Source organism: Salvelinus sp. IW2-2015, linkage group LG6.2 (genome assembly GCF_002910315.2).
Source record: "Salvelinus sp. IW2-2015 linkage group LG6.2, ASM291031v2, whole genome shotgun sequence".
Classification (NCBI taxonomy): domain Eukaryota; kingdom Metazoa; phylum Chordata; class Actinopteri; order Salmoniformes; family Salmonidae; genus Salvelinus; species Salvelinus sp. IW2-2015.
The window spans coordinates 8,952,965-8,974,538 of record NC_036846.1 but is presented as its reverse complement, the minus strand read 5'-3'; the positions used below and the strand labels follow the sequence as shown (position 1 = coordinate 8,974,538).

At 42.5% G+C, this 21,574-nt stretch overlaps 1 protein-coding gene across 3 annotated transcripts in view; it reads right to left on the bottom strand.

Moving 5' to 3' along the window:
• LOC111965794 (ankyrin repeat domain-containing protein 50) overlaps nucleotides 1-21,088 on the bottom strand; it is a 38,849-nt gene extending 17,761 nt beyond the window's left edge. Inside the window, exons 1-3 of one of the 3 annotated variants that reach the window (XM_023990094.2) lie at nucleotides 20,843-21,088; nucleotides 18,835-19,892; nucleotides 423-658 (exon numbers count right to left, since the gene is read on the bottom strand). In XM_023990094.2, the coding sequence (XP_023845862.1) occupies nucleotides 423-658; nucleotides 18,835-19,337 (739 nt within the window). In that variant the 5' untranslated portion in view covers nucleotides 19,338-19,892; nucleotides 20,843-21,088. Of the gene's footprint in view, nucleotides 1-422; nucleotides 659-18,834; nucleotides 19,893-20,842 lie in introns of those variants that run through there. The other 2 variants (XM_023990096.2, XM_023990097.2) reach the window with 2 other exon arrangements.
• Nucleotides 21,089-21,574: the final 486 nt, after the last annotated feature.

The window sequence follows — 21,574 nt, the reverse complement described above, 5'->3', positions numbered from 1 at the left end:
GAAAATGGCATAACCTGCTCAGTAAGAGTTTAAATATAACTGAAAAGGCTTTTACTATGATTGCTTTACAGAAAACCCAAAGGAAATCCATATATCTCTTGAGAAACATATGCTTAATGTATGCAAACAAAAGCAGTTAAGAGGAAGTTGTATTCTTCAAGGAGCCACAAGTGGCAGACTAGTGTCAGTACACGATGCGACATTCCCATTAATTGTTTGTTTGTGTGGCAATGTGTGTTGTCTAAAGAGAAGTAAAATGTGTTCTGCGATACATCTTTCCATTTAGTGAAAAACGACTCATTACGTGGATATACTAAACAACATATACCAACTGCTGTATATAAGCCTCACCATATGGATCCCAAAAGAAATGAAAACCCTATCACCCGACCCGAAAGGTACCCAAACAAATGTACTCAGACCTGTGAACAGTTTGGTGATGGCCTTGTTCTGTCGGCGTGCTGAGCAGATGAGGAGGAGCCAGGGTGGGAAGAACTCATGGTGGCTGGCCAGAAGCTCAGCGATGGTTCTGGGGGTGCCTGAACCGGAAGACCTCTGTTCCCCCTCACCCAGCTGACAGCCTTCGTCAATAGAGTCTACCAGGAGGAAGAGGGCCTGCTGAGGCGGCTTGGCGCTCAAGAGTGGGAGGAGAACACACCTGTAGGGCAACATAGAAGAGGAACGATTTAGAAATCTCTCTGTGCACCTAACGCTTCCCACGGCAAGTTGATACTGTTGAGGAGAGGTGAGGATGAAAGTCCACCTACAACAAAAATAGATTTAATGTCAGTCTGTAGCAAACGTTTGATTGTATCTTAGAAACTTTCTCTCCATCCACAGTTTAGCTTTCAGGCTCTTGACAGGCCTTCGCAGTGCAAACGCAATCTCTAAAACTGAAACCTCTTTAGGGAATTGAAATCTGCAGTACAGATATCACTGCATATAGACTGTATAACACTGCATATAGACTGTATAACACTGCATATAGACTGTATAACACTGCATATAGACTGTATAACACTGCATATAGACTGTATAACACTGCATATAGACTGTATAACACTGCATATAAACTCAAACCTCTCGATTGTTTATTAGCCGTCTGCTGAGAGAAAATGTGAGAGAAAATAACTGAATTTCAATTGAAAACAGACCCGAGCAGGTCCACATGAATCAAATGAAGACAAGCCATGCTTACATGGACGACAACTGTCTGAAATAGTCAGGGAAATAATTTGAGAGTCGTTACAAATCCATGTCAGTATTTGAGCCTACACACACCCATTAAAACAGCCTGGATGCACTGTGAATAATGTACAGCATTAAACAACCAACACTCAGCTATACTCACAAACCCAAAGGGTTTAAATGCTGTATTGACATAACATAAGCGTGCAAGCCAAAGGGAAAAGTGAAGATCCCATTTGCTGGAATGATAATGCCTAGTATGACTACGTGCATAAATGCCATGCCAGCCCTGTATTTGTTCCCGTTATTTTCCAACCACATGTTTGTGCTGGCAAGACTTTAGTGCCTGTGTACAGAGCTGCTACCCCAACCTGATTCCTGTGTTGAAACTGTTATTTTGCTGTTGTAATTCCCCACCACCGCTAAAACAGCCCTTAGTTATGCATGCCCTCGCTGATCCCCAAATTAGGGCGTTTTAAATGTTACTTTAAGTCAGAATGCAATTCCAACAGCTCAGCAAACACTTTTTCAGCCAAACCTGCCCTCCAATCCTCTATGTTCCAGCAGCTCATTTTCTCAAGTGCAAGAAAGGGAGGGTAATGCGCAGTCATCAACCTGCAAGCTCAATCATTACATCGCACCATCTCAGAGAAAAATGGCTGATTGCTCTTTCTGACGACTGCAGCCCCACATCGAATCTGCAGTACAGGCAGGGAAACCAGCCAAGAGGAATGTCCATCTGCAGAGTTTGTGTGCTCCAAACTACTGCAGAGACAAACAAATTCACAGTGACAGCAATGCAGGCCTTGTTACGAGACAAAGAGCCATTCTTTCCCTAAAAATCAACTGCTTTCAGAACTGTTGACAACTGACTTTCCTGCAGGAAGGGGACAGGGGCTTGAAATGAACACAACAATGGGATGGGTGCCATACTACCTTCCTAAGTACCTCAGCGAATGATGAGTGTATTTGTGACGCATCCTGTCCCTCAGACCATAACACCAACTATTTGGGGCTTTTGTATTCCATCCTCAAAATATGCCAATAGCTGAGCCCCATTATCATTTTGAGAAAGAAAGAGAACGTGAAACGAGCCTAATGCTCCAGCCATCTGTTATGCTGCGGTCCCCATCGTCCACGGCCCGGCCACATTGTGCAAAGTGGGTTTCACTGTAATGTTTAGTGAATATGTCTGGGCCGACAGGCAGCACTGGGCACCGTGCCCGTGTCTTACAAATTTACTGAGTCGCTTTTATGGAGTGGGCGCTGAGCCTGAAATTTCCCCCGTCATGCAATGGCGCAGGAGACTGGCTCAAGTCCAATATACATGTCCGGCCATGACACCATTCTATTAATGGAGTAGAGCTGCAGGTGAGTCTACGACTCACTGCAGAGTCCCCATTGAAAAGCAATAGCTACTATCATTCCACAGTGCCACAGTAGAAACCGGTTCTCAATCAGAGGCAGTCTATCGTTGTCTCTGATTGAGAACCATACTTAGGTATCTTTTTCCCACATGGTTTTTGTGGGTAGTTGTTTTCTGTTTTTGTGTCTTCACCAGACAGAACTGTTTCGTGTTGTTACATTTTGTTATTTTGTCTCAGTGTTCAGTTTTTTAAATAAATATCATGAACACTTCCCACGCTGCGCTTTGGTCCACACCTTCTTCATACRACGACCGTTACACACCTTTATTTCTTCCTTTAGAGAGTTCATTCAGCCTGCTCAGCTTCTTTGCAGAGTCAGGAGAGCTTAGCAGAAAAAGATTGCATGACAACAGTTGACTCACGCCCCATCAGGGGGGTAGACAGAGAAAAAGCAACTAGCCCCCAATTTGGAAAATGCATATTATTAATGTATACCTTAAAGTGGAACTGACAGCATTTTAAAACTACTTTGTAGATATGAAACAAACAGACAATCATATCAGCCCAAAATATACAATTCCCAGTTTATGCTACAAAACCAACTTTATAACGGTTTTAAAATGAGGTTCTATTTGACACAGCATTCCATGGCTTGGAGTTAGGCATTGTTTGCAGAATAGATGGATGCAGTACAATGCATGACTCATAATTCACCAATAAATGTTTTGGTAGTTCAACAAATATTGCTATCAGGTTGTAAATCACAGCTGGCCTGGTACATTGTATGCTGCCTCCAGCCATTCGGGATTCAGTTTCAATGACTCAATATTTTGGAAAGAAAACAAACTAATGTCCATACAATTCAACTAGCAAGGGCAATGATCACAAGTCAGTCATAAACTAGCCTATTAGCCACGTTATCTACTGATGTAACTATTTATTTCTAATGATCTAATATATATATATATATATRTACACACACAGTGCTGCTTGAAAGTATATGAACCCCTTGTGCAATTACATATTTGTTTTGTCTTAACCATGAAATCTTAATTTAATCATAACCAGTCTTTTTGATCTGACATAAGAGGTTTATATTTACCAATACCATACGTTGGTGTAGAGCAGCGTTTCCCAAACTCGATCCTCAGGACCCCAAGTGGTTCACGTTTTGGTTTTTGCGCTAACACTACACCACTGATTCAAATGATCAAAGCTTGATGATTAGTGAATCAGCTGTGTAGTTCTAGGTCAAAAACAAAAACGTGCACCCCTTGGGGTCCTGAGGACCAAGTTAGGGAAACTCTGGTGGAGAGGAAATCATGCATGCAGTAGAAATACTCAATTAAAAAATCATTAGTGTAGGTGCAAAAATATGTGAACCCCAAGATGCATTGGTTAAATCAAGTAGGTAAATAGAATCAGGTGGGTAAATAATGAACCAATCAAAGGAGAGATCATTAGGAAAGAGTTTGGGCGGGACTCTGATAAATAGAGATAAGAAACCTGGTCAGTTTGGCGCTACCCATCCAGGTGAATGCAAAGCACACCATGCCGAGAGGAAAGCAGATCTCAGAGGACATCAGGACGAGGGTAGTGAGGTCACATCAGTCTGGGGAAGGCTATAAAATCACCTCAAAAAGATTTGAGCTCCATCAGTCCACTTTTTACAAATGGAAAATAGAGAGCATTTACAATGACAGCAACTCAGCCTAGAAGTGGACACCCTTCCAAAATATCCCCAAGAGCCTCAAGAACAATAGTAAATCAGGTAAAAGCCAACCCAAACATAACATCTAGAGATTTGCAGACCTCCCTTGCTGCATCTCCGGTAACTGTGCTTCAACAATAAGAACAGTGAATCTAAATGCTATTCATGGGAGGGTTGCTAGGAAAAAGCCTCTGCTGTCAAAAAAGAACCTAACTGCCCATTTTAACTTTGCCAGAGACTACCTGGAGAAACCTGAAGGTTTCTGGAAGTCCATTCTCTGGACCGATGAATCCAAAACTGACCTTTTTGGTCACAATCAACATCGCTATGTTTGGCGAAAACCCAACACTGCCTACCACCAAAATAACCTTACCCCAACAGTCAAGCATGGTGGTGGGAATGTCAAGATCTCAGCTGCTTTTCCTCCTCTGGACCTGGATGACTCCACATCATTAAGGGAACCATGAATTCTGAGGTATACCAGGATATTCTTGAACAGAACGTCATGCCATCAGTCAAGGAGCTAAAGCTTGGCTGAAAATAAGGTTTTCCAACAAGACAACGACCCAAAGCTGTCAAGCAAATCTACCAAAGAACGTCTCTGGAGAAAGACGTTTTGGATTGGCCAAGTCAAAGTCCTGACCTAAATCCAATCAAGATGCTGTGGCTGGACCTGAAGAGGGCAGTTCATGTGAGACACCCCTCAAACCTCAATTGGCTGAGTTCTATAAGGAGGAGTGGGCAAAAATCCCTCAAAACATTTGTCAGAGACCGAATGCTGGCTATAGGAGACATTTACTCTAAATTATCGCTGCTAAATGGAGGTGCCACAAGCTATTGACTGAAGGGGTTCACATTTTTTGAACATATCAAATCTGAGTTTCTGTTAAATAAACCTATTTTGTTAAATAAACAATGAAAATGTATTTTAAAAAATTGTTTCTGTCATTTACTTGGAATGTATTACGAATTGGGGTTTGGATAAGGATTTAATGTTTATTTTAATATTTTATAGCAAAATAATGACCAGCCCTGTAGGATTCACATACTTTTAAGCAGCACTATATATATATACACACACAGTGCATTCAGAAAGAATTCAGACCACTTTACTTTTCCACATTTTATTACGCTACAGCCTTATTCTAAAATTGATTAAATAGTATTTTCCCCTCATCAATCTGCACACTACCCCATTATGACAAAGCAAAAACAGTTTTTTTTTTTAAATGTTCCAAATGTATTAAAAATAAAAAATGGAATATCAAATTTTTCATAATTATTCAGACCCTTTCCTCAGTACTTTGTTCAAGCACCTTTGGCAGTGATTACAGCCTCAAGTCTTCTTGGGTATGAAGTTACAAGTTCGGCACACCTGTATTTGGTGAGTTTCTCACATTTTTCTCTGCAGATCCTCKCAACCTTTGTCAGGTTGGATGGGCAGTGTTGCTGCAAAGCTATTTTCAGGTCTCTCCTGAGATGTTCGATCGGGTTCAAGTCCGGGCTTTGGCTGGGCCACACAAGGACTTGTCCCGAAGCCACTCCTGCGTTGTCTTGGCTGTGTGCTTAGGGTCGATGTCCTGTTGGAAGGTGAATTTATGCCCCAGTCTGAGTTCCTGAGTGCTAGGGAGCAAGTTTTCATCAAGGATCTCTCTGTACTTTGCTCTGTTCATCTTTCCCTCGATCCTGACTGGACTGTGTGGGTAGCCTAGCGGGTAAGAGCATTGGGCCAGTAACCCGAAAGGTCTCTGGTTTGAATCCCTGAGCCGACTAGGTGAAAAATCTGCCGATGTGCCTTTGTGCAAGGCACTTAACCCTAATTGCTCATGTAAGTTGCTCTGGATAAAAGTGTCTGCTAAATGACTAAAACGAAGAAGAAAAAAATATGTAAATGTAGTCTCCCAGATCCTTCCACTGAAGACATCCCCACAGCATGATGCTGCCACCACCATGCTTCACCGTAGGGATGGTGCCAGGTTTCCTCCAGATGTTACGCAGTAGTGTAAAGCACGTAAGTAAAAAAATAAATAAGTACAACTGAAGTAGTTTTTGGGGGTATCTTTACTTTACTATTTATATTTTTGACAACTTGTACTCCTACTTCACTACATTCCAAAAGAAAATGATGTACTTTTTACTCCATACATTTTCCCTGACAACCAAAAGTACTCATTACATGTTGAATGCTTAGCAGGACAGGAAAATGATCCAATTCATGCACTTATTAAGAGAACACATGGTCATCCCTACTGCCTCTGATCTGGCAGACTCACTAAACACAAATGCATCTTTTGTAAATGATCTCTGAGTGTTGGAGTGTTCCCCTGGCTATCCAGAAATTTTTAAAACAAGAAAATGGTGCTGTCTGCTTTGCTTAATATAAGGAATTTGAAATGATTTATACTTTTACTTTTGATACTTTAGTATATTTACAACCCAATACTTTTAGACTTTTACTCAAGTAGTATTTTACTGGGTGACTTTCACTTTTACTTGAGTAACTTTCTATTAAGGTATGTATACTTTTATTCAAACATGACATTTGGGTACTTTTTCCACCACTTACGTTACGCTTGGGATTCAGACCAAAGAATCTTGTTTCTCATGGTCTGCGAGTCTTTAGGTGCCTTTTGGCAAACTCCAAGCGAGCTGTCATGTGCCTTTTACTGAGGAGTGGCTTCGGTCTGGCCACTCTACCATGAAGGCCTGATTGGTGGAGTGCTGCATAGATGGTTGTCCTTCTGGTAGGTTCTCCCATCTCCACAGAGGAACTCTGGAGCTCTTTCAGCATGACCATTGGGTTCTTGGCYACCTCCCTGACCAAGGCCCTTCTCCCCCAATTGCTCAGTTTGGCCAGCTCTAGGAAGAGTCTTGGTGGTTGCAAAGTTCTTCCATTTAAAAATGATGGAGGCCACTGTGTTCTTGGGGACATTCAATGCTGCGGAATTTTTTTGGTACCCATCCCAAGATCTGTGCATCGACACAATCCTGTCTCTGAGCTCTACGGACAATTCCTTCGACCTCATGGCTTGGTWTTTGCTCTGACATGCACTGTCAACTGTGGGACCTTATATAGACAGCTGTGTGCCTTTCCAAATCATGCCCAATCAATTGAATTTACCACAGGTGGACTCCAATCAAGTTGTAGAAACATCTCAAAGATGATCAATGGAAACAGGATGCACCTGAGCTCAATTTCGAGTCTCATAGCAAACGGTCTGAATACTTATGTAAATAAGGTATTTCAGTTTTTTTTWAATTATACAATTGCAAAAATGTCTAAAAACCTGCTTTCGCTTTGTCATTATGGGGTAGTGTGTGTAGATTGATGAGAAATGTTTTATTTAATCAAAATATATATATATGGCACACGAGACACCTGTCATATTCGTGCCCATCTCTGTGAACTAATCCATTGCCGTGGCCGCAGGGATGGCACAGTACAAGAAGAAAGGGCGTGTGTCTAAGATGCACAATGCACGTCTCTCTCCAGACTGCGCTCTCTCCCGCCAATTTGTGCACATTCATTGTTTCATAACTTCATTGTGTGAATTGTTTGCATTTGATTGTTAGTGTCAATCAATTCCCCATTAAATACACTATATATACAAAAGTATGTGGACACCCCTTCAAATTTGTGTATTCAACTATTTCAGCCACACCTGTTGCTGACAGATGTATAAAATCAAGCAAACAGCCATGCAATCTCCATAGACAAACATTGGCAGTAGAATGGCCCGTACTGAAGAGCTCAGTGACTTTCAATGTGACACCGTCATAGGATGCCACCTTTCCAACAAGTCAGTTTATCCAATTTCTGCCCTGCTAGAGCTGCCCCGGTCAACTGTAAGTGCTATTATTTTGAAGTGGAAACGTCTAGGAGCAACAACGATTCAGGCGCGAAGTGGTAGGCCACACAAGCTCACAGAACGGGACTGCCGAGTGCTGAAGCGCGTAAAAATCGTCTGTCCTCGGTTGCAACACTAACTGCTGAGTTCCAAACCGCCTCTGGAAACAACATCAGCACAAGAACTGTTCGTCGGGAGCTTAATGAAATGGGTTTCCATGACCGAGCAGCCGCACACAAGCCTAAGATCACCATGCGCAATGCCAAGCATGGGCGTGAGTGATGTAAAGCCATTTGACTCTGGAGCAGTGGAAACGCGTTCTCTGGAGTGATGAATCACACTTCACCATCTGGCAGTCTGGCAGACGAAACTGGGTTTGTCGGGTGTAAAGTTTGGTGTAGGAGGAATAATGGCCCGGGGCTGTTTTCATGGTTCGGGCCCCTTAATTCCAGTGAGAGGAAATCTTAAAGCTGCAGCATACAATGACATTCTAGACGATTCTGTGCTTCCAAATTTGGGGAAGGCCCTGTCCTGTTTCAGCATGATAATGCCCTGTGCACAAAATGAGGTCCATACAGAAATGGTTTGTCGAGATTGGTGTGGAAGAACTTGACTGGCCTGCACAGCCCTGATCTCAACCCCATCGAACACTTTTGKGATGAATTTGAAGGCCGACTGCGAGCCAGGCCTAATCGCCCATCATCAGTGCCCGACATAAAGGCCCTGCAGCAATGTTCCAACATCTAGTGGAAAGCCTTACCAGAGGAGTGGAGACTATTATAGCAGCAAAGGGGGACCAACTCCATATTAATGTGCGCCTGTCGATGTTGAGTAAGGACGCGCACCTGATTATGCATAGAAGTAGGTTCATAGGCTACCTGGCCTGCGCGCAAATGTAGGAATATAAATGTGCCCATTTTGGAATCTAATAGTATTTCTGATTTGGCTTAACGCACCACTACTAATGAGCTGTGGAGCTTCTCAAAGTAATGTTTTCTTCACCTCAAACAGCAAGCAAACAAAGTCTGTTTTAACATCCATTGAGATTTCCAATAGTTCTTCAATGTATTTGAAGAATCTTTCCATATTTCGATAACCACTCAGCGTCAAAGGAAAAAATGTCATGCTCTGATCCAGTGGGAACAACATAAAATAGGGATACCTAATTACTACTTATCCCTTGAGCAAATTAGCCTACAGCTGTGTTTGTCCTGAGCTCATTGGAGCGGGAAACTCTGAGGGCCCAGAATATTTTATACAATGTTGCAAGTTTGCTAGTGCAAGCTTTGGGCCAGACCCAAGTTAATAGTTGATACGTTTCAAGTTAGTTGCAGACAGGCCATGATAGGAAATGTGATTTATAGGATATTCATTTTTATCAGGATATTTTCTATCTGCAGGCTGCAATGTCTTTTTTTGGGGGGCTTTATAGGGTATTTCTACATAGTTGGCAATGGCAATAAAAGTTACTATTTAGGTTTACCATTTTCATTTAGATTTGGATATCATTTTTATTAACCACATGACAATAATTTTGAGATACGAAGACGTTATATGAATGAAATGAAACTGTTCACCCAATGTGGTATGGATCTGCAATTTTTTTATACTTTAGAACCAGAACCCCCATCAGAAGCTAGCCAGCTAACTAGCTACTAGTCAGTTAGCCACTGCTAGCGGTATTTACCTTTAACGCGGACATCAGCCAGCCTCAGCCAGGTCAATTCCTGCCAGTCTGCACAGCGCGATATCAACCCAGAGCATATCGGACTGCTTTTTCTCTACCACATCTCCGGATTCCTACCGCAAGCTCTGATCACTCGGCTACACATGCCTCTCCCTAATGTCAATATGCCTTGTCTATTGCTGTTTTGGTTAGTGATTTTTGTCTTATTTCACTGAAGAGCCTCCAGCCATGCTCAATATCCGTTAGCTAGCCCTTTTGCTCCACCCCCCACATATGCGGTGACGTCACCTGGCTTAAATTGTGTCTCTAGAGACAAAACCTCTCTCATCGTCACTCAATGCCTAGATTTACCYCCACTGTACTCACATCCTACCATACCCTTGTCTGTACATCACGCCTTGAATCTATTCTTCCGCACCCAGAAATCTGCTCTTTTTACTCTCTGTTCCGAAAGCACTAGGCGACCACTTCTTATAGCCTTTAGCCGTACTCTTATCCTACTCCTCATCTGGCCTCTGGTGATGTAGAGGTTAACCCAGGCCCGGCAGCCCCCAGCATCACTCCCATTCCCCAGGCGATCTCATTTGTTTACTTCTGTAACTGTAAAATCCTTGGTTTCATGCATGTTAACATTAGAAGCCTCCTCCCTAATTTTGTTTTATTCACTGCTTTAGCATACTCCGCCAACGCGGATGTCCTAGCAGTGTCTGAATCCTGGCTTAGGAAGGCCACCAAAAATCCTGAAATTTCCATCCCTAACTATAACATGTTCCAACAAGATATAACTGCCAAAGTGGGCGGAGTTGCAATCTACTGCAGAGATAGCCCCGCTTCTCCTTCACCCAAATCCAGACAGCTGATGTTCTGAAAGAGCTGTAAAATCTGGATCCCTACAAATCAGCTGGAATAGACAATCTGGACTCTCTCTTTCTAAAATTATCAGACGAAATTGTTGCAACCCCTATTACTAGCCTGTTCAACCTCTCTTTCTTATTGTCTGAGATCCCCAAAGATTGGAAAGCTGCCGTGGTCATCCCCCTCTTCAAAGGGGGAGACACTCTAGAAATAAACTGTTACAGACAGAGATCCATCCTGCCCTGCCTTTCTAAAAATCTTCGAAAGCCAAGTTAACAAACAGATCACCGACCATTTCGGTCCCACAGTACCTTCTCCACTTTGCAATCTGGTTTCCGAGCTGGTCATGGGTGAACCTCAGCCACGCTCAAGGTCCTACACAATATCATAACCGCCATCGATAAAAGACAGTACTGTGCAGCCGTCTTTATTGACCTGGCCAAGGCTTTCGACTCTGTCAATCACCRCATTCTTATCGGCAGACTCAATAGCATTGGCTTCTCAAATGACTGCCTTGCCTGGTTCACCAACTACTTCTCAGATAGAGTTTAGTGTGTCAAATCGAAGGGCCTGTTGTCTGGACCTCTGGAAGTCTCTATGGGGGTGCCACAGGGTTCAATTCTCGGGCCAACTCTTTTTTCTGTATATATCAATGACGTCGCTCTTGCTGCTGGTGATTCTCTGATCCACCTCTACGCAGACGACACCATTCTGTATACATCTGGTCCTTCTTTGGACACTGTGCTAACAAACCTCCAAATGAGCTTCAACGCCATATAACACTCAAACTGCTTTTAAATGCTAGTAAAACTAAGTGCATGCTCTTCAACCGATTGCTGCCTGCACCCTCCCGCCCGACTAGCATCACTACCCTGAACGGTTCTGACCTAGAATATGTGGACAGCTACAAATACATAGGTGTCTGGTTAGACTGTAAACTCTCCTTCCAGACTTACATTAAGCATCTCCAATCCAAAATTAAATCTAGAATCGGCTTCCTATTTCGCAACAAAGCCTCCTTCACTCATGCTGCCAAACATACCCTCGTAAAACTGACTATCCTACCGATCCTTGACTTCGGCGATGTCATTTACAAAATAGCCCCCAACACTCTACTCAGCAAACTGGATGTAGTCTATCACAGTGCCATCCATTTTGTCACCAAAGCCCCATATACTACCCACCACTGCGACATGTATTCTCTCATTGGCTGGCCCTCACTACATATTCATCGCCAAACCCACTGGCTCCAGGTCATCTATAAGTCTTTGCTAGGTAAAGCCCCACCTTATCTCAGCTCACTGGTCACCATAGCAACACCCACCCGTAGCACACGCTCCAGCAGGTRTATTTCACTGGTAGTCCCCAAAGCCAACACTTATTTTGGCTGCCTTTCCTTCCAGTTCTCTGCTGCCAATGACTGGAACGAATTGCAAAAATCACGGAAGCTGGAGTCTTATATCTCCCTCTCTAACTTTAAGCATCAGCTGTCAGAGCAGCTTACCGATCACTGTACCTGTACAGTACACAGCCAATCTGTAAATACCACACCCAACTACCTCATCCCCATATTATTACTTACCCTCTTGCTTTTTTGCACCCCAGTATCTCTACTTGCACATCATCATCTGCACATCTATCACTCCAGTGTTAGTGCTAAATTGTAATAATTTCACCTCTATGACCTATGTATTGCCTACCTCCCTATTCTTCTACATTTGCGCACACTGTACATAGATTTTTCCCCAAAAAATGGTATTGTGTTATTGACTGTACATTTGTTTATGTGTAACTCTGTGTTGTGGTTTTTGTCGCACTGCTTTGCTCTATCTTGGCCRGGTCGCAGTTGTAAATGAGAACCTGTTCTCAACTGGCCTACTTGGCTAAATAAAGGTGAAATATATATATATTTTTAAATAACATAGTTTTGATGTCTTCACTGTTATTTTACAATGTAGAAAATATTAAAAAATATAAAGAATAACCCTTGAATGAGTAGGTGTGTCCAAACTTTTGACTGGTACTGTACTTGTTTTCTCAGCTTGTCATTGGTCAAAGACTACAAAACAAAACCAACAAGAATGACGTTAGCTGATGAAGATGATCTCATAGAATAACACCTATAAGATCTCCTAAGCCTGTGTTTACCGCAGACCTTAGATTCTACATTTACTCCCCCCAAAAACGTTATTTCCCCCATAGGCTTTGGCCAACGAGCCATGGCGGAGCCTCCATTGGTGCCTACAAAAAGACACCATTACTATTGCTCCCTAGGAGACTTCAGCTGAATGCTTCATAAGAAAATGAAGGACTTTTCACACTGTATGTATACAGAGGTGAATTGGTAACTATGCTGGAATGAACAAAACTAGCATTTTGTCGAAGAGGAGTAAAGAAAGTACTGCAAAGCATTTATAGTATAAAGCAATGGGGATGTCAGACATGTCAACTGGTGCTGCAGAACAAAGTCCAAACATTTCTAAAGCTCAAACAACTGCATCTCCACAACCCACAAGCCTCTGCAAGTAGAAAACCATTTCTGACATTTTCTGATAAACTGCACAGTTTATCAAGATCTTTTTTGGCATAAAGCTATTCTGCCCACAATTCATATCTCCGTGGGATTCGCCCCTCCTCCCTGCAGTAACAAGGAGTAATGGATTGGTTGACTGGATTTACTGAATGTGGGCTTTAAAACAAAGCGTTTTCCTCAAGAAGGAAGACTAAATGTATGTATAAATGGCTACTACAACTTAGCAGTAACTTGACTCAAGGTGAAAACGGCAAATTAGTTGGCTACAACTTAGCAGTAACTTGATTCAAGGTGAAAATGGCAAATTAGTTGGCTTACAGACAGACAAAAGGGGAATCTGGTAATGAGTTAATGGACATCCTAGAAAAGGGAGAGGTCTAGAGCTGTCATAAACAGTGCTCTATAGACAGTTCATGCAATACAAGGTAAAGACAGGAGTTGTTAGCCTATACAATTCAATAACCTACACAAAAACAACTTATTTTGTGCTTTGGAATTCATATATTTCAAACAAAGCAAAAAAAACTAAACATGAGTCCAATTTGGCATAACCAGAAAATGTATTTAAATGTTGCGCTTTTAAGCTATTTAAGATAGTTGATTGATCACAAACAGGTTTATTCCCTACACTAACCCCTGAAATGATATAACTTTCTAAGTGGTAAGGTGTGCATTCCCGGCCAGGCTGCCAGTGATTCAACAATGTCAATGGCATCTGAAATTTCATCCCGCCAACTCCCAGACCAATTTTTTAAAATTTGATTAAACCTTTATTTTGACAGGGAGTCAATGCTGAGACCCAACGTCTCTTTTCCAGATGATCCTATACAGCACCACGATACACATCAAAATACAATAAACACATGAACCGACACATTCATGTACACATTAAACTAGACGTTATTATACACAACAACACACAAAAAGCTAAACAAAATCATAAAAAAACAGACACATTCTTCAGTAAAAAAGTTCCCTAAGATCCATCTGAAATGCCTTAGAGGCACCAACTCCTTCAATGTTAAAGTGCATTGTAGATCATTATTGTAGATAATTCAACACGTAACGGATCTACCTAACTCCCTAGACGTCAAAGGAGTCTCCGGAGTTAATCAACCCTGTGAACGGGTTTGATCACTTTTCATTTTCAATCTTAACAGTGATGTTAGGTAAGTCGGAAGTTTGTGGAGCAGGCCTTTGTAAATAAAAAGAGTGTAATGATGTGATCTACGTGACTTCAAAGCGGTCCAGACAATCTTTTGGTAAAGAATACAGTGACCAGTGATAAAACGGCATCCAGGGGTTTAATAGTAGAGGCAGATTCACTTTGATAAATAGTATCTAACCAAGAACAGGTGGAAAGGTTGACTGCAAAATCTGCTTCCTGCTGACAAGAGAGAGACCAGATCTGTTTCTGTTAAAAAAAGCCCACTTTAAATCTTAGTTTCTTAACCTCCTACCCCTATGTATATACTCCTGTTAAAATTGGACTCTGGGACACGCTACACAGTACACACACAGCATGGTAAATGTCTGACGAAGCAGCCTGCGGGGACAATGAGAGCGTCTCCTGTATTTCATCCTGATGAGGACACACAAGAAGACATCATGTGCCAGACAAAGCATACGCAACTTCCTTCCCTCCCATTCACTCCAGTCAGCGCGAGACAGAAGAAGGCATATCCCACACGGCATTGCCGAATTGACATCCTCTGAAAGCACAAAAAAAATYTGCCGGGGCTTTCATTTCACATCACTTAGCGACCTCCCCGTTTCCGAATGTGTGCAGCCAATAGCTCAGTTAACATTTAATATGTTCGTCATGCAAACACGCAAAGGGGATCCGATGAACGTGTTTGGGCTGTTTGGCGTCATAACACCCACTCCCATACCCACCGCCCCTGTATGCCAAGTTAAAGCGACGTGGACAGAGGGGCTGGCTCCAGAATGCTGAGTCATAGCTGCAGCCACTGGGACCATCTCTCTGGCTGTCTGGGGCTGAGCCTGACGCGCCACAGCGGCATCCTTTAAAACGTGGCCTAATCTGCAGTGAGTCTTCCGCAGCCGTGCACCACATGAAGGCCGCGCGGCACTTTCATCTTCGATTAGCATCCTCTTCTTTCCCCCCGACTGCCGCTCTGCAGTCCCCAACCTTCTAGCAACAGTACAATAAGTACTGCAAAGTACAACAAGTACTACAAAGTACAATAAGTACTACAAAGTACAAAAACAGAGTACAGGTACTGATCCAACTTTACAAGAACTGTGCCTTTATAATAATATATTTGGATGGTAGGCAGATACATAGTTGCACCTGTTTGTGGCATGCAAATAAGCTCAGAGTTGAGATGCATTTTCAGGATACCAGCGATGTTATAGTGAATTGCATCAGATGATCATGACACAGGATTGTGAAGTTAGGACAATCATATACCATGAACATAAGTGTCAGCAGAGTTTCAATACATCCAGATCACTATCCATCATTTATGGAGTTTATGAATGTTGAYGTTATTAATAACATCCGAAGCTCCAACTACAGTAGACGAAAAGGAGCATATTGCTGTCAATGTGATTTGTAAAGGCTAGCAACAAACTTGTCATCGCCTTCAGTCCTTGCATGTAAAAAGCTTTAGAACATTAGCTTGTTATGCTAGCTGTAGGCCTATGTATTTAACAATGTTTTTTATTTTAATTCATGAGTCAATTCAATTAAGTGGCTAATGTTGATTTGGAGCAAATATAGACCATTTGGAAAAACCTCAATCAACTTTCGAAGCAAAAGGGTCATAAAGGCAAGAACGCAGACAGAATTCTGCCAAGAAACTCAAACCTGGTTTTCAGATTCAAGCCATGAACACTCTACAAGCTCCCTTTGCTACCACGTACAGATTTGCCTGGCAGTTATTCAAACAACTGCACGCTCATTTGAAAATTAGACTTACAAACAAACCCCAAAAGCTCTCACCTAAACAAAAAAGTAATCTGCCCTCTCAGCACATTTCCCAGTGCCTTCAGCTTTTAGAGTGCCCACATGACTGAGTTAATTCCACCTATTTATGTATGCTCTTTTGTCCTGAGGAAAAAAATACATGTTGGGGAGAGAGAGAATGTTGTTGGATAGTTTCAAACAAGGCCAAATTTAATTCCACTGCTAGTGCTCTAGTCAAAACATGGTAGAGGCCATTAATAGAGGGAAAGCATATTGTAGTTAGATCCCCTCCCTCCCAGGTTTTCATGTTGCTGTTGTTCCTATCCAAGATATCCTATTCAAGATAAAGCTTACTCTGGTGACTAGAAAAGCACACAATGGTGAATGGAGAGGAAGGCAGGGCATAGGATGGAGATGTCAACCAACGTCTGAACCAGGTTTAATGTATTGACACACAACCGGGGATTACGGTCAACAGACACGCTTGTTTGGCTTTGACGAGGACAAAGAATTTGGTTAAACTCTCTGGCATTCACATGCCGGTAAGGTTTTAAAACTGAGTGGGGGCCAAAAAATCTGTCGACGTGCCCTTGAGCAAGACACTTAACCCTATTTGCTCCTGTAAGTCACTCTGGATAAGAGCATCAGCTAAATGACAAAAATGGAACAAATGAACACACTCTTTTTCATTTATTGATCGAGAATATAGCCTAGTTATTGGAACACCTGAGATGAGTTTTCCACCCACTGTGAAATGATATCCCTAAAGTCAATTAGGGGAACCATCATTTTGAAWGAATAATACACTTTTTTATATTCCTCCATTACTTGCTTTGCCTATTGTAAATGCCAGTCTGCAAAAATAAAGCGGAGGATCTTGGCTACAGATCTTCCACATTCCAACGTTCTGCAACCTGACAACATCTAGTAGATTGCCAAGGGGCCGTGAAATGATTTGTGTACAACAGCATCCACGACACTTTTACACCTGAGATGGTGATAAGAAATTCTTCAGAGTTCATATTTACTCCACAAACAAAAGGCTGTGATCTCCATTGGATAAGAATTCTGTATGTTGTCCACCGAGTCTAAACCAAACCTCAAGCGGTAAAGAAATACCCTTGTTTAGGCCAGGATTAGTTGGTGATGCAGTCTGTGAGAAGCATTCCATTCCTTTGACACTGACCAGAAATGGACCTCTGTATTTCCACAGGTTGTCCATGTCCCCATGTTAACCTGTCTTCAATCTCAAAGTTCACAGTCAAGTCCCAGGCATCAATAGTGCCTTATTACTATACTAACTGACACAGGGCTACTTCCTCAACTTCCGTTGGGAAAGGTGTATAACCCAAGGGAAATCAATGAGTCTGTTGACCATTTAAAAATGATTTACCTCGCTGAACGTTTGACCTACTTTCCCAGTGTGTGATGTAGAGATGGTGCAATATGCATCACCAGATGGCCAGACATGAGGCATGTGTGTTCAACACTGCATTCCATCCCATGTGTGTAATTGTATAGACTGGCTAACCCATCCCATGTGTGTAATAGTATAGACTGGCTGACCCATCCCATGTGTGTAATAGTATAACTGGCTAACCCATCCCATGTGTGTAATAGTATAGACTGGCTAACCCATCCCATGTGTGTAATATATAGACTGGCTAACCATCCCATGTGTTGATAATATATAGACTGGCTACCCATCCCATGTGTTAATAGTATATAGTATGACTGGCTAACCCATCCCATGTGTGTAATAGTATAGACTGGCTGACCCATCCCATGTGGGTAATAGTATAGACTGGCTAACCCATCCCATGTGTGTAATTATAAGACTGGCAACCCATCCCATGTGTGTAATAGTATAGACTCGCTAACCCATCCCATGTGTGTAATTGTATAGACTGGCTAACCCATCCCATGTGTGTAATAGTATAGACTGGCTGACCCATCCCATGTGTTGAATAGTATAGACTCGCTAACCCATCCCATGTGTGTAATTGTATAAACTGGCTAACCCATCCCATGTGTGTAAAGTATAGACTGGCTGACCCATCCCATGTGTGTAATAGTATAGACTGGCTAACCATCCCATGTGTGTAATATATAGACTGGCTAACCCATCCCATGTGTGTAATAGTATAGACCGCTACCCATCCCATGTGTGTAATTGTATAGACTGGCTGACCCATCCCATGTGTGTAATAGTATAGACTCGCTAACCATCACATGGTGTGTTAAATAGTATAGACTGGCTAACCCATCCCATGTGTGTAATTGTATAGACTGGCTGACCCATCCCATATGTGTAATAGTATAGACTGGCTAACACGTCGTGTAGACAAGTCGTGCAAGTAACATACACACATAGCAGTTCGTTTAAAAATACAGGTTTAAACCCCTTTTAAAGCCCCAGTCTAACAGATTTTTTTTTATCCTGTATGTCCAATTGTACTTGTATAAGATATAGGGCAGTCAGTCAAACACTTCAAAGCTGTATGTTCTTCCCTTTGGCCACCTGAGCTTTGGTGCCACTTAAAATAACTGACCTTTCCTCCACCAAGGGCTAGTGGGGACAGTCCCACAGCATGCCACACAAGGGGAAAAGAACAACACAAACACTTCATCAATGGGTAGGGGGACAGAGGAGGGTGGGGGTAAGGCAAGGAGGGGAGAGGAGGGAAGGGGGTGGGTAGCAGGTTTCACTTACCTCTTGAAAGCCTCAGTGGGGTTTCTCTCACACTCCCCGGGCTGCAGGGCGCTCTGCACCTCTGGTTCATGCACCTTCTCCTTGTAATCCGGCACCAGGCCGCTCTGGCAGATCTGGGCCACCAGGCCTCGGATGAAGCCGCCAAGGCAGAGTGTGTCCGAGTCGTCCGCACGGCAAAAATGGAAGGCCAGACTCTGCTGCTGCAGCCCCCGATGAGCACCCTGGGCTGAGGTGGGCCACAGGAGCTCTGTGCATAGGGCCGTCTTCCCACTCCCAGGCCCCCCCACCAGCAACACCCCCCAGGTGGTGGCCTTCGCAGAGCCTGCTGCGGAACTGCCGCTGGGSTTGGGTGCGCCAGTACCGGAGGCAGAGGACTGCTTGCTGGGAGTGGTGGTCACACCACTCAGGCCATTCGTTTTTTCCCGGATGCAGTGCTGGATCTTGTGGAAGACCCAGTCCCTGCAGTAAAAACGCTTACCCTGCAGCAAACTGGTTTGGGCCATTTTGAGATACTGCTATTCCGACTATTCCTCATAGGGCTTTCCTTGCCCTAACATTTTCAACCCAGAGTGGGCCAGCTGTAAAATCGAATATCCATTTTGTTGGCTCCACATGTGCTTTTCCAAGTTGATTGCWGCTGTCCTTAGTGTTGTCATAAAGCCAAAGTGAAACTGAGGCTCCCTTCTGAGAAAACACAGAATGGTTGTGGACAAGAAAACCAGTTTTTGAGACGTCGCTTAATATATGGGGCAAAAAAGAGTCACAATTGAGGCTTATACTGTACATTTTCCACTAACTTTTTCCATGGCTTTCTCATTGGCTGGACTGAATGCTCAGTGTTATTCCAGTTTTGTTGCTTTAACATGGTGTTGTGCATGACAGGGCACAGTGCTTTGAGTGCATCCACTTTCAAACTCAACCACTGCTTGATTAGCCCTGAGAGTCAGTTATTTGTTTCCCTTGCTACATTTCAAAGAGAAACTGGAGCAGAGATATTGTTTCCATTACATTTGAGATGCGTTGGTCTGTCCATAAACATTGAGCGCCTGGTCACTTTCCTGCAATAAACAGTTTGGTGTAAAAAAAAATCAGATTACAGGTTCAACTTCTATCTAGCAATACAACTACACAGTTCACTCCCATTTCGAAAATGCATAGCATTGGTTCGCTGAATGGGGAGTGTGTTTATAACACAGTAACTAAMAAGACATTGCGGATGGTCCTCACACTTGGATTCTGAGCATGGTTTCCTTCAGTTTCTCTAGCTACTCACTGATCCTTCTTCCTTCCTATGTGGCTGTGTCGCAAATCATTCACATCCGTCCTGAACGGGGGAAAACTCCAAATGAGAGGACCCCCTTTCTCTTCCTAYTACATCGATGTTCCCTATCCCACAATGCAATAATGACTAAAAGCAATAACCTTAAAGTGTCGGTTTCTATTCAGATCTGTAATACAGGTGGGCGCTATACTGCATAACAGTAATAKATATATCACTTTAAAACACATGTATTATGTCCGGTAAATGTTATTATTCACCTTTYTCCAGTTTTCTAGGCACACACTTTATCGCGTAAACATTATAGCCTGCTACAGCGCTCTCATTTTAGAAAGAAATTACAGAGGTAGTTTTTAACTCATTACCGAAATGCAACGGCAAGAAAAAAAACCTACGAATAGGTAGACAACCGCTATTAGGGGTAAACTGTCATCGGTGTCGATGAAACGTGGACCAAAGACTGGTTAGGCTACACCGTCTTTTGTATGACAAAAAACCTCACCCATTTCAAATAGAATACAATCGAACACCTTTAGTCAATCTAAAAACATACACTATGTAAAGATAATGTCATGCCCATAAAGAGCAAATAGGTCAATTAACTGAATGCTGCCCTTAATCTTGTAAAATACAATGCAACTATTTTTTAAACTTTAAGCAAATGTGTATAACGTTTTTCAATGTTAACGTTACAGTTTCAAATGTCTTGTATAGCCTACGGCTTCTCACCTCTTGCTGAATCTCCCTTTTCTTTTGGTTTCTGTGTCCGTGGTAAAACCATCTGTCGTCTAACCAAATGCTATGCTTTAAAAGCAATATTTGATTTGCTTAATCGATTTCCAAGCCCCATCTTCCACTTCGTCCATCCGCGTCTTTGCATTATTCTTTATTTCAGCAGCGGCGGTTCCTGCTATCCAACACAGCACTGTAACCAGTAAACCATTCTCTTCCTCCAAACGCTCTCCAAAATTCCATCCCTCCTTGCATACAGAGCAGACACGCAGGATGGACGCAAAGTCTGATGGGAATTGGGGTTTTGGCTCCCCAAGCCGCCATTATAACGGCCTAATAAACGCACAATTTCTGCATTATAGAGCAACAGTAATTAGTCAAAAGTGTTAGCGTTAAAACTAGCCGTTTTCTTTCTTTACATAGATGTATAACAGTGCTAATGTTATTACGACAATGTTGCATAGAGGAAAAAGTGACAGTAAAAAATGTTCCAGACAATTTATAATCACTGATGACCATTGAGGTACCATTAATCATTCAAGGCACATTGTTTTCCAACTAGTTGATCACGTGGGTGTTTTCAGAACAGAATACAGGAATTACCAGGCTAACTGCCTAAGATCACTTACTATTTGATGAAAGAATGACAAGAATGGTGTTGCAGTTGTAACAGGTTGTAATTAAAAACAGTGTTGCTTGTGCCTGCAGGTCACACAAAGTCAATTAGTG